This window comes from Lampetra fluviatilis, chromosome 2 (assembly GCF_964198595.1).
Source record: "Lampetra fluviatilis chromosome 2, kcLamFluv1.1, whole genome shotgun sequence".
Classification (NCBI taxonomy): domain Eukaryota; kingdom Metazoa; phylum Chordata; class Hyperoartia; order Petromyzontiformes; family Petromyzontidae; genus Lampetra; species Lampetra fluviatilis.
Window position 1 is genome coordinate 34,493,726 of NC_136276.1, and position 13,619 is coordinate 34,507,344.

The window sequence follows — 13,619 nt, forward strand, 5'->3', positions numbered from 1 at the left end:
GTTTTAAGAAATGTTTTCTCCTACAACATCAGAGTGCAGCGCCACATTAAATACGCACTACAATGACAATAATTTAAAGCGATTTGAAGCATGTTTATTTTTTTTGGGGGGGCAGGGCTTTGTGACGTCTTATTTGAGAGGGGGGGTTCTGACTTTTTGTGACGCCATGTAACGAGTGGGGGGAGGGTCAAAAATCGTCCAAAATCGCGTGACGTCATTTATGGACGGCCCCTAAGTAAACAATGCAGTCGTGTTGACACACCAAAGAGGACGTGGTGGTTGTGGTGCTGGCAGAACCGGCCCTAGACCTTTGGGGGCCCTAAGCAAAATTTGGTTGGAGGCCCCTTTGATGTATGATTTTTTTCACCCACTCGCTAGCAGTGACTCTAGGGGGGCCCTCTGCTGGCCACGGGGCCCTTTGCAATTGCAAGGGTCGCTTAGTGGCTGGGCCGGCTCTGGGTGCTGGACACGAATTGGGTTCATTGCGACCGATTCCAACAATCTCCTCGTTCTGCCCCGCGGTCACATGGCGGCGACGTCGAGTCACTGTTGACAAACCCAAGGCAAAGCCATTCTTTCTACCGCCAAACCCCACTAATACCCAGCCTCAATCCACCCACACGGTGTCCCAGATCACCACAAATCCTCCCTCCTCCCTCCTCCCTCTCTCTCTCTCTCCACCTAACTACTCTCCGCCTCCTCCTCCTCCTCCCACCACCATCGCTCACTCACTCAGCCATCACCGTCCTCACGAATCCTCCAAGCCACACGCTGCTCCCCCAGTGTGGCGCAAGAGACGGAGGAGGAGGAGGATAAGAAGACAAGCCAGTAGGAGGAGGAGAAGAGGAGGAGGATAAGAGGAGAAGGAGGATAAGAAGAGGAGGAGGAGGAGTTCCCGACAGTGGCTGGAAACATCCGGGGGCCCCCCTCTTCTTGGCTGACTTGGCTGGGCTTTTGAGCAAGAAAGCCAACTTCGCAAAGGGGGAATAGTGAATACATATTACTACTACTAACAATAGCATAACAAACACTTCACGTGGATCGCCAGGGAGCGTTAATTATTAATTTTTAAAACGCATTAGCGAAGAGGATCCAGCAATGCCGGACCACATAAGCGTCCCCGACTTCGTGAGCGAGACTCTGGAGGACTACAGCTCGCCCACCACCTCCACCTTCACCACCAAGATGAACATGTGCCGGTCGTCAGTCAATGCCGTGGAGGAGGTGAGTAGGGAGGACTTTAACACAGCGGTAGAGTTAGTGTGTTGTTGGTGTGTTGTTGGTGTGTTGTTGGTGTGTTGCTGTGTGTGTGGTGTGTGGTGTTGTGTGTGTGGACACGTGTGTGTTGTGTGTGCTGTTGTGTGTTGTGTTGTGTGTGTGGTGTTGTGTTGTTGTGTGTGTGGTGTTGTGTTGTTGGGTGTTGTGTGTGTGTGTGGTGTTGTGTGTTGTGTGTGTGGTGTTGTGTGTTGTGTGTGTGGACACGTGTGTGTTGTGTGTGCTGTTGTGTTGTGTGTGTGGTGTTGTGTGTTGTGTGTGTGGTGTTGTGTGTTGTGTGTGTGTTGTTGTGTTGTTGGGTGTTGTGTGTGTGGTGTTGTGTTGTTGGGTGTTGTGTGTGTGGTGTTGTGTGTTGTGTGTGTGGTGTTGTGTTGTTGGGTGTTGTGTGTTGTGTGTGTGGTGTTGTGTGTTGTGTATGGTGTTGTGTGTGGTGTTGTGTGAACACGTGTGTTGTGTGTGTGAACACGTGTGTTGTGTGTTGTGTGTGGTGTTGTGTGTGTGAACACGTGTGTTGTGTGTGTGTGTGAACACGTGTGTGTTGTGTGTGTGTGTGAACACGTGTGTGTTGTGTGTGTGTGAACACGTGTGTGTTGTGTGTGAACACGTGTGTGTTGTGTTGTGTGTTGTGTGTGAACACTTGTGTGTCATCAGCATGTTACTTCGCAGGTGGGCTTGGGGAAGGCGTCATCCAACAGTGGATAAACCGTGGCCGATATGCAGATATCGTATCGATTATACACATGCAGATATCGTATCGATTATACACATACGTGATGCTACGCCGTAGAAGTGGTGGTAGACTAACCGTACACATGATGCTATACATACAGTAGTGTAAGTGTTGGCATACGCAATTGATACACACGATACATTTATACACAGTACAGTCTATACATTGACACACACACAGTACAGTCTATACATTTACACACACACGATACAGTCTATACATTTACACACACACGATACAGTCTATACATTGACACACACAGTACAGTCTATACATTGACACACACACAGTACAGTCTATACATTGACACACACACAGTACAGTCTATACATTGACACACACACAGTGCAGTCTATACATTGACACACACACAGGGTACAGTCTATACATTAACACACACACATGGTACAGTCTGTACATTGACACACACAGTACAGCCTATACATTGACACACACAGTACAGTCTATACAGTGACACATACACACAGTACAGTCTATACGTTGACACACACACACATGGTACAGTCTATACAATGACATACACAGTACAGTCTATATATTGACACACACAGTACAGTCTATACATTGACACACACACAGTACAGTCTATACATCGACACACACAGTACAGTCTATACATTGACACACACAGTACAGTCTATACATTGACACACACACACAGTACAGTCTATACATTGACACACAGTACAGTCTATACAGTGACACACACAGTACAGTCTATACATTGACACACACACAGTACAGTCTATACATTGACACACACACGGTACAGTCTATACATTGACACATACACGGCTCACGACAGTGGCGACAAATGCTATGTTGCGGTTCTGGGTCTCCCCTGGGTCGGCTCAGCCTTAAACTTAGTACCTAGTGCAGTGTGTGAACATCAGCACTGGGGAGACAAAGGCGGCCCGGCGTGGTGTTGGCCAAGATATTTGTGTTTGATTTGCCCCCCAAGTGTTTGCGTGCAGAGCTCCCCCCCCCCACGATTGTTATTATTTGGGACCAGAAGCTGCCCTTCTTGCCACATCTGTATTGTTTCTATTGTTATTTCTATTATTTTAAATTATTTTTATTTATTTTTTCCTACGTGACTTTACCGAAAAAACCTAAGAGTATGAATCCGTATTGTTGTGTTACGAATTGACCCCAGCGTGCATTTTTAGGGCATCAACAAACACAACACTGTGGTCATACAACTCCTGTAGCAAGCCTTGTTTAATGTTTGAGAAGATGGGGGTGATGTAAAAGCCCTCTTGCAGCTCTGTTATAACGCGTGAAAGGGACACTAATGTAACATAGATGGCATCAATGAAGGCTGGCATGATTATCTACTTTCGTTCTCATTGTACTGAAAGTTTAATAGTAATTCGAGGTTTTGTCCACATTTCTCTGGTTTGTAAGTGATTTTTAGCCCGCCAGGACACTTTTTTCTCTGGGAACTGACGAATTCACGCCATTCTGTGTAGAATTATCGACATTATTAAGTGGAAGGAAGCCGTAGAAGAGTAAAAACGACTGGGATGGGCTGTGGTGGTCTGCACTGCAAGATACATACATTCTTGATCATTTGAAGGTTGTGTTATTCTAACTACTACATGATGAAAATGCTCACCCCAAGCTCTCATTACTTTAATAGTGCATTGTCTTTGAGCTGTCCGCCTTTTGGCGTCCTCTGGTCTAAGACCGTTTGAGACGAGGCTCAAAAGAAAGCTGTCTGGTGTGGACCAATCAGTTTCAAGGACAATGCATATATTATCAGAGTATGTTTCTTGTTTGCATTCTGACCACACGCATTGTGGTTAATGCAGACATGATTCCTTGTAAAAAAAAGGTTTCAGTTTTGTTGCCAGAAAAAAGGGGAGAAACCTATTCATATATTTTGGTACTGGCAAAGGAGGTCCCATGATGTAGATACTAATAGCTAGTCATTCATGTGCCGATTTAAACGCGTTTATCAAGCAACATAAAAAAACATAGTAATTCTCAGCAGGCCCCATGGTGCAAAATGCAGTCTCCAACTCTTATCCATTCTATCATGGGACTTTTCTTGTCACTATCAAAAATATAACAATCATGTCCGCATTAACCCCACAAAACTTGCGGTGAACATGCAAACAAAAACATGCTCTGGTAATATATGCATTGTATTTGAAAAACTGATTGGTCCACACCAGAGACAGCTTTCTTTAGAGCCTAGTCTCAAACAGTGTTAGACCAGAGGACGCCATCATCCATTGTGTCTCTCTGGCCTTTCTATTTACGTCCTATGAGAAGTAGGGCCATTACCCAAAATTTCGCTTCTTATATATTTTTCCTTTTAAGGCCTGTGCACCACTACCAACGCAGCATCACCAAATGATTTAGCTGCAACATTTGGGTCAAAATACAGGGGATGATCCATAATCATAGGCAGCCCCACTAGTTTCCCAATAACCCCATTTTCAACTCGGAGTCAAAGTGACTTTCTTGCTCATATGCGCATTGAGACGGTGCTTATCTCCTGTTGTGGAAATTCCACTTTCCTATGGCTTGACCGAGTCTATCCGTGGGTCAACCAATGTTGACTTCCCCACAAAGTGGTACTCGTCTAACGTGAGCCGGCAGAGATGATGGACCGGGTCAATCCTCAACCATGATTTGAACTCGCAACCTCATTCCCAGCCGATTGTTGTGCCACCAGGTGATCGAAGATTAGCAAAACGATGGTTCAATATCTTACACAGTAGTGTTCAATGATATATAATCCGTATTTTCCAGATTATAAGACACCCTGGAAAGAAAGACCCACTCTGGACTAGCGGTATCCGGTGTCAATTCGATGATACCATTTTGGCGTCTCACACGCACACTCCCCTACCAGATTATAAGACGGCACCTTCGGACGTTTGCTGCAAAACACGGAGAGAAAAGTCCGTCGTAATTATCAGACTACGGGAATATCGTCTATTGAGATTTGTCAAGATTTATGCGACGCGTGTAGAGGCTTTGAAACAAACATTTTTCTCGGTTAAGTCCCCACCCTCCCGCTGTTATTTTAGTGGGGTATCTGTAAACGGACCATCCTGTTTGTGGTCACACTTTTAGTCTGGGAAGCCAGTGTGCAAGCAGCAGATTAGCGATGTTTGAACGCTCAAAGCTTGCCGAGGAACAGCCACGGGGAGGTTGCAACTTGCATTCCTCCATGTTGAGTGTGTTATTGTTTACATGTTGTCTCTGTGCCTCTTACCTATCCTTTGCACTGAAGTCTCCTGCGACTGTGGTATATGTAGGGGAACGCCTCTTGCCCGCGATGATATGGGAGTGCGGGCAGTATCTGGAAGGATATGCATGATTTTACTCCAGCGATTAATAGGATGAATTTGCCACACGGCTACTCTTATCCGTAGAAAAAACCTGAGCATTAGGAAGCCACTTTGCTATGCATCAGGGGTAAAATCGCAGATAATAGGAAGAAAATTGGGCCGCGGATAATAGGAGTTTCCGTGGACCCTACATTTGCCATGGATAATAGGGCCGTGGTTCAGCGTAGTTATGAAATCTGTTTTGCTCCGACACGTATGTCTGTCTTTGAGTTGTGCGCCTTTTGGCGTCATCTGGTCCAACACCAATGGAGACTAGGCTCTAAGAAAAGCTGTCTCGGGTGTGGACCAATCAACTTCAAGGACAGTGCACATCATTATCATCATCAAAGTTGTTTCTTTTTGTTTGCATTTTGACTGCTTGTGTTGTGGTTATTGCAAACATGATACCTTGTATAAAGGTGTCAGTTTTTGTACCAGTTGAAAGGGTAAAAACCTATTACTACGTATGTATAGTTAGCATCCACATCCAGCCCTTTTTCAATCCACTGCGAGCGAGATGAAGGCTTTCCCCACAGCCTCACAGGCATTGCAGTTGTTTGACCACACTTTTTTAACCCTTGCTGGTTAGTTGAAGGGTCATGGCCAGGAATTGACCTCAGGTGGCCCGGGTTCGTAGCGCAGTGCGATAAAGCACTATAGCTTTAATTTATAAGATAGTTAATGCCTTCACACATGTGCACTACTTGTGCATCTTCATGGCTTGTTATAATATACCCCAGAATGTAAGTGATGTCTCTCAATCCGCAACAAATTTCACGCAAGACGTGATTGCGAGCTCGTGAGAGAAGCCAGCTAACATTTCAACATTGCCACATACAGAACAAACTAATTGCAGTAAAAACAAGATCCAGTACAATGTCGCATTCCCAACCATCATATATCCGCCATGACCAATTAACTGCCCACACCCAATGGACTTTGTGCACGGTGTAACTATAATTTGGAGCTTTCGTGACTGCAGGAATTACTCTTTGGTTCTTTCGGTAAAGTCACGTATAAAGATAAAATAATCAATTAAATTACCGAAAGAACCAAAGAGTAGGGTGTAACTATAGTTTTGTAGATATTCACATATCCGACCCTTTTCACATATCTGCCTATGCCTCACTCCCCAGCCAGTCGGAAATGCGACGTTCATACTGACTTTTACATTCAAATTCAAGTTTCATGCTCTTAGGTTTTTTCGGTAAAATAATTTTACTGGAGTAGTTACACCTGATAACGGAGGCTTGTGTTGCTTCCGAAACGTCGTTATTTAATTTAGTTATTTTCATTTAATATTATTTTATTATTATTATTATTTTTTTTACCTACGTGACTTTACCGAAAAAACCTAAGAGTATGCATCCTTGCAGTCACGAAAGCTTCAAATCTCGAATTAATTTCAAGTTTGCTTGTCGGAGGAAGAAAAAAACCCTGGGAGGTGTTTTTGTGGACACCTCTTGGAAAGCCAGACCCGATGCATGCACACACAGCTCGCACACAGCCCACATTAGTCCTTGGCGTGACACCTTCACCACCACCACCACCACACAGGAGAGGGCATAATCACGATCATGGGAGCCACAGCAATTTATGTAACGCAGTCTCGGCTGCGTGAAAGGAAACTAGAGATGAATGGCGGCTTAAAAGAAACGTCAACTATTACGGTCGTTTGCATTTTGAAATGTCAACACGGTTAGCGTTTGCTTTGCACGCCAATGGGAGGCAAAGTGAAAGCTGGTGAGTGAAGGGATCATTGTGGAGTGGTTTGGGAGGTGGTTCCTGGGCTGTATGTCGGCGTCGGTTGAGTGTCTTAAATTATTGTGCTGAATGGGTGGTGGGGGAGGCATACGGAAAATGAGGATGGGGTGGAATGGATAATGCGGAGGTGGGGTTGGTAGTTGGGTGATGGGGTGGAGGAGAGGGCACTTGAATGGATTAGTGGGGGCTGTGTTGGGGTTCGCTGAAGTGGGAGGGTGATTGCATGCTCGGGAAGGTGGAGAAGCAGGGTGCCAGGTGTTCAGCTCAGGTATGGGCTAACGAGTGGAAGGAGTGGGGGAGGCACGTGGTGCTGCTCGAGATGTGGGCGTTGTGGAATGCCGCCGTGCCTGGTCCACAACAATTTGGCCACGGGTTCCCTGTGGGGTGATGGATACAAACATACAGTGCTTGCTGCCGGAGTGAACTGTCAGTCACGTTTCTAGCTTTTTGCTCTCGGTTTTGCACCATACTGTGTCCAAACACCACACTGCAGATCAAAACACCCCCCCCCCCATTCTCTCGCACTGCTGCACTTAAGAATTGCATCCCTTCGTCTCTTTTAACAAGTTCTTGTGACGATAAAAAAAAATTCTGGTCATCAGAAAACATGACAACTGTCATGCTTATGAGTCTTCATTGTGTAAAGTGCAGCATCCAACTCCACTCTCCATGGCCGTTCTTGTGTGCTCACAAAAAGGGTCATTGCCTGAAACGCTACCTTTCATATACTGTAATCTTCCTTTTAAGGCCAAGTGTTATTGATTAATGTATTTTATGTGTGTGTGTTATTTGTGCTCTTTGGTTCTTTCGGTAAAGTCACGTAGGTAGAAAAATAAAATAAAGCAAAAATAATGTATCGTAGAAATGTTCTACCTATGTGACTTTACCGAAAGAATCAAAGAGTATGGATTCCTGCAGTCACGAAAGCTGCAAATCAAGATTGTGTTATTTGTGCTTGTGATCAACTGCCAAAGCAGCAGCATCACCACCACCACCATATACTTTGCTCAACTCAAGAAAAAATAACTCATCACATTTCACCTTCAGCCGTGTTATTTGTTACTGCCACTTGGCGTATGTGGGCCTCTGAGCCTGTGCTCGGCAAACGTGATTTATGCAAGTGAGTGAATAACTTTTTGTGCTCTCAAAGTTTAATTGTGTTTACAATATACTCTACCTCTGTCAGGATACCGCTACCCTGTTTGTAATAAAAGTGTCTGTACACTACCGACTTCAGATGCTCTCCGCTGTGTAGACCAGAGGCCACTTGAAGGGATTTCAGAGACAGCTCTGTGACATCCACTTCTGTGGGACTTGAAGGAGGGATTCTTCATCCCGTGACATAATTCCAAAAGCACAATCAGGATAGAATTGGGGTGGAAAATATTAAGAACGCGACTTCACCAAACTGCACTGACCCGCGTGGGGAAGTATGGCCAAATAATCCGCCCCCTCCCATTTTTCAGCAGTTGAATGATAAATGAACTGTACATGTGCTACATTTTGGCCATCAACAAATCCATAAAAATGTTAATGTGCCTTAGGGGAAATGTAAAAAATAACGTTTGTTAATTGTGTTACGAGCATAACACTGTGACATTAATTGCGACATTGCTTCCTGAAATAACTTTTTTACGAAAACATTGAAATTTATCTTTCTGGGGGAAGTGGGGGTGGTTACCACATGTTTCCTTCCTGTAGCATGTCCATTATGTTGCAAGAAGAATCGCCGCCACGTACCTGATCGATTGAACATACAGTGTCGTTATCACATGACTGAGTGTCTCTGCGTTTCGGGGAAGTGCTTGCCTGGAACCTAATTCTCCACCGGCTTCGTGAGCATTCACTTCGCATGGCAGTTTCATCATTCGAGCCCTTGTTCACTCATTAAAAAGCAACACAATTGTTAACACTTTGTTTGGTTATAAAAAAATAAAACACACGAATTACATTTTTGACGAAAGTTTTCAAAAGTGATTTCTTGCTCAATTCAGCAATTCACGTGGTGTCACTCATCTCCTGTTTACAGCTCTCCTAAGCCATTGGAGGAAATTCCACATTACCATGGCGGGGGGGGAGGAGGGTGAGTTTATGAATAGGACAACCACTGTTGACCTTCCAACATAAGTGGTGCTCTATTTGTATCGACCCCGGCGGGATGATGGGGTGAGTCAACCTGCAATCGGGATTTGAATTTGCGACGCTTCCAATCGCGAGCCGCTCGCTCTACCGCTGAGCCACCTAAACTAGTTGGTTAATTTTAATCAATCATTCACGGCCTTCGTCAAATTCCCCAGCTGGATGAAGGCTTCCCCCGTGCCATTTCAGCCATGTGGGGTCTGTTGGACTGTTGGACCATAACTTTAGCACGCTGTTCCTTGTGGGTTTATCAAAAGGGGGTTGGGGGGGGTAGGGGAGGAGACACCCAGGACCATTCCGATTTCACTCATCACTGATTTTAGCCGTGGCCGGGTATTCAGAATAAAAATGAGAATATGTATTATTCTGGATGAATCCGATGAGCTATTAGGCTCTTTTTTCACAGATGTCCAGTAGTTTCACAAATGTCGTTCAGTAGAATTGAACTCAGGTCGCTGGTTTTATATAGACCAGTGCGCTTAACCACTGCACCACCCCTCCTTCCTGCACGTTTAAGCCGACGTTGTTGATGATTTTCTCCACAGTGCCAGTGAAAGGGAGTGGGCGTATTCCTTTGTTTTGAGAGAGGGGAGAGTTAAGCCCGAAGGTTCACACGACCAAGTTGGGAAAGGCATGTAGGGCTTGAATACAACTCGGCTTGTTCTTTTGTCAATCCACTGCTGGATGAGAGCTTTACCCAGGCCATGCGGGTGCTGCGGGGTTCGCTGGTCAGTGTGGGTTTGCGAAGGTGGAGAACACAGATTCTTGAGCAATATTTGCACAACAGTGGATTTTGGTGCAGTGCCCACTTGCTGCCCCACAATGTAGCCATGTGATCGTCCTGTGTTACCTGTTACGTGTGGCGATGACCCATCCGAGCATTATCCAAGGCTAAACATTGCTTAGCCTGCCAAGCACTCATGAGATCGGGTGCATTCCGGATGATTTGTTCATTGGCGAATGAAACTGCAGCAACGCAAATCCGATAGTTTGTGTTGTCTCTTTCCCTTCCCGTGACGTATTTATATGAACGTCGTGTTTTTTCCGCATTATTTCCTCCTTTCTGGCGGCGACCTTCTGTGTTACAGTACTGTATTGTGTGACCCCGATGAGCGTGCAAGTGCTTGTGTGTGGCCCGATTGCCCGTGGCACTTCTTGCCTGCATCCTTCCTCGCGCTCCTTCCGTCCCCGTAATCCAAACGTACGTCCCCAGTGGCCACCGCGCCATTGTTGGCCGGTTTCTCCTTTCGTACGGCCAGGGGTGTCGGGGCGCGCGACTTCGAGGTCGGCGATGAGCCCGGCGGACGTGGCTACGGCTGGGAGCGACGTCGTGAACGCCGACGAACGAGCGAAGCGCCCGGGCGTTGTTTCGGGCGACCTGTCTCCGTCGTTGAGCCGCAGTCGCATTGCGGGCTGTTGCCAGGCTTTGATGGCTGCCGTGCATATTGAGTGAGCGGGGGGGGGGCCCCGCTCACTCAATATGTGCTGGAATCCACCGCAGTCGGCGTGCAGCATGCGAGGCCCTGCCACCACACTACACGCGCCTGTCAACCCCCGGCAGCGGTGGCAGCACAGATCAGAATGACCCAATAGACAAGGCTGACAGCGAGAACAATAGACGGATTGACGACCGCACGGGATACCGTATTCTCCGGGTTATAAGAGAGCGTTGGCAAGTCAGATGCGCTCCGAAACCCCGTGTTTGTTTCCACAATGTCCATGAAGTTTTACAATTCTGGTCTTGCACAAAACCGCGCACAGCGACTGGATTAAAAGACGCACCCCTAATTTTGGTTCTAAAATGCAGGGAGAGGAGAAAAGTGCGTTATAATCCAGATAATATGGTAATTGCATAATTGATGACAATTTTATGCATTTGCTCAGCCGATCTTATGTGCTACACATGTACGAATACAGCTTTTAGTCATTCTACTGCTGGATGAAGCCGTCCCCATATCACACAGCTCGTGGGTTTTATTTGTACCACACAGCACCACGTTGGTCAGTGCGGTTTAGTGAAGGCAGTGGAGCATTGATATAGGAGCACAGAAGTGCAGCACAACAATGGATTTGACTGCACTGCCATCTGCCGCTCGCCACCTAAGCCACGCAGCCTATAATGCCCTGTTACGCATGGTGGGCCCTGTCCCAGCTCAAAGCCGCTTTGCTTCCAAGATCTGACAAGCTTGGTTGCATTTCCGGGTGACTTGGTCATAGGCGTGCACTCTACAGTTCCGATAAATGTGATAATTTTATTTGAGTAATTTTGTTTTCATACATCATGCTGCCACTGAATGTCCATGCCCTGCGAAGCCTCTATTGCAACGTTTTTTTTCCCAGCCAGATTAAATTTGAGATCTGGGAAAACGTTAAATCAGGTAACTCTAACCTGTATTGACAGTAAGTTTTTCTTGTTGGTAATCTACCGGACACAATATCTGCCATATCACGTGATGTGAGGAAGTGCCATTGCTCAATATTTTTCATATTATAATGGCACAATTTTATCGATGAATGTTAGAGGGGTTTTGTGGTTGTTTAATTGTGCTTCTGCACCACTGCAAATGCAGCAGCAGCATCACCAAATCGTTTGTTTACCATATACAGTGGTGGAAATGTGCCAGTGTCCAATGGTAGGCCACACCAGCACTTCTCAGAATGGTTCCTATTCCTTTAACTGCGAAGTTTCCGCAGAGAGGGAAACAACGGCAGTGAACCTGGCAAACGGCACGAAAGGGTGTAATATTGGCACTTCTACATTTTGGTGACTGACAATATATGTAGTGATCTACAACTTTTGGATTATTCAATTTATATTTTGTCGGTTTGGTCATCATGAGACTCGAACCCTTACTCTAACCATAACCAAAGAAACAATTTGTAAATCACAAATGAGAATACCATTTTAGAAATGTAAAAATTGTATCGATATCATAGGAAAATATCCACGACGGGGTCATTATAAGGACGGTTGGCTACGCACGGTGTGAAAAAGTTTAACATACATAAGATGATTTCACTCTCCTCCTTTTTAATGTTGTAGTTCATGTAATTTCATTAGTTGTGAATTCTTGTAAAGGTGTATTTTAATGTTCACCGCAACACAAGCACAGACATACATTTGCACATTGTTTACTAAGAAAGGAATGGTTTGTTGCACTGAATGCTTTTTTTACACAAAGCCTTGAGGATTAACAATGCAAATGCAGATCTAGTCATGTGGTGCCTCCCAGTGTAATGTACGGTTAAAACAAATAAACAAAAACATCCAATTGAGGTTTACATCAAAATAAATCTCCATTTCCCAAAATTGTGATGAAGCGATTGAACATGTGGTGGCTCGAGAATTTAGCCGATGTAAATTGAATCGGGCAGCCCGGTTGTTATTTTCATATTGACTTGAGAAACTGATTAAGGTATATAGCTTTGTTCCAATACAGTGGCCTTTCTTTCACAGGAAAAGAGGGCCCAAGGTTGCTGGCTTAGTCTGCCACAAAGTCACTTTGCATGAAAAAGTATAATGTAACCTCGACTCGAAAGGCTGAGTGTGTGCTGCCCCTGCTACTTTCAGCACACAGCTGGGCTCGTACCAAAGTCCTCCTCGACAGATTATTCCGAGTGGATGATGGCTGCATACTGGACACGGCAGTTCTGGGCAGCTCTTTTGAGTTCCTCAATATTTGCCAATCTTAAGTGTGAGGCGTTCTCCTTGTTGTCGTATCTGGGCTTCGGGGCTGGCACTTTATATCAGATCCTCTCTCAATCCATCGTCCACTGAATTCCTGCTTAAAATATTCCCGAATTTGCGAGGGCATTGTGTGCCGGAACCCCATCTTGCTGCAGGATGCTTGTTGCAAAGTGACTTTGTGATCACCCTGTACTGTGTGGGTTTTCGTGTTTGCGCTGCACAGCTGTGTAGCTCTGTCGTGTTTTCGTTTTTGCTCGGCTGCTTGTTGTCCGGCGTGATGTCCAACGTTTCGCTGCTGGTGCTGAAGCAGCTGCCAGCAAGTGGAGCGAAGCGCCGGGCGTTAGGACGAGCAACGTGCGATACAAACCTAAAACACATCGGAGTCCTAGCCTGAAATGTCTCTCCAAGACAGAGTGCTTGGTGCTGCTTGAAAGCCACCCAAAAAAAATAGATTGAAACGTCACAAAATTGGTTGGACATCTTCCAACGCCTTTAATTCAGTAATTCCCATGTCCAAAACAAATATCCTTGCGCATAACAGCTCGTGCAAGGCCAAGGGAGGCGAGGCGATGGTTGCAATTTCAAGAATTGACTAATGTTAGTGATATAAATGTTGCCTCTCTTTACAATTGGACAACTTGCCAATTGTTTTTAA

The 13,619-nt window shown here is 45.5% G+C and overlaps 1 protein-coding gene across 1 annotated transcript in view; it reads left to right on the plus strand.

The window, feature by feature from the left end:
• Positions 1-710: 710 nt before the first annotated feature.
• The window catches only part of LOC144946237 (arf-GAP with SH3 domain, ANK repeat and PH domain-containing protein 2-like), a 110,642-nt gene continuing 97,733 nt past the window's right edge, over positions 711-13,619 (plus strand). The window contains exon 1 of the mRNA XM_078875121.1: positions 711-1,224. Coding sequence (XP_078731247.1) covers positions 1,099-1,224 — 126 coding nt within the window. The 5' untranslated portion in view covers positions 711-1,098. The remainder of the gene's footprint in view (positions 1,225-13,619) is intronic.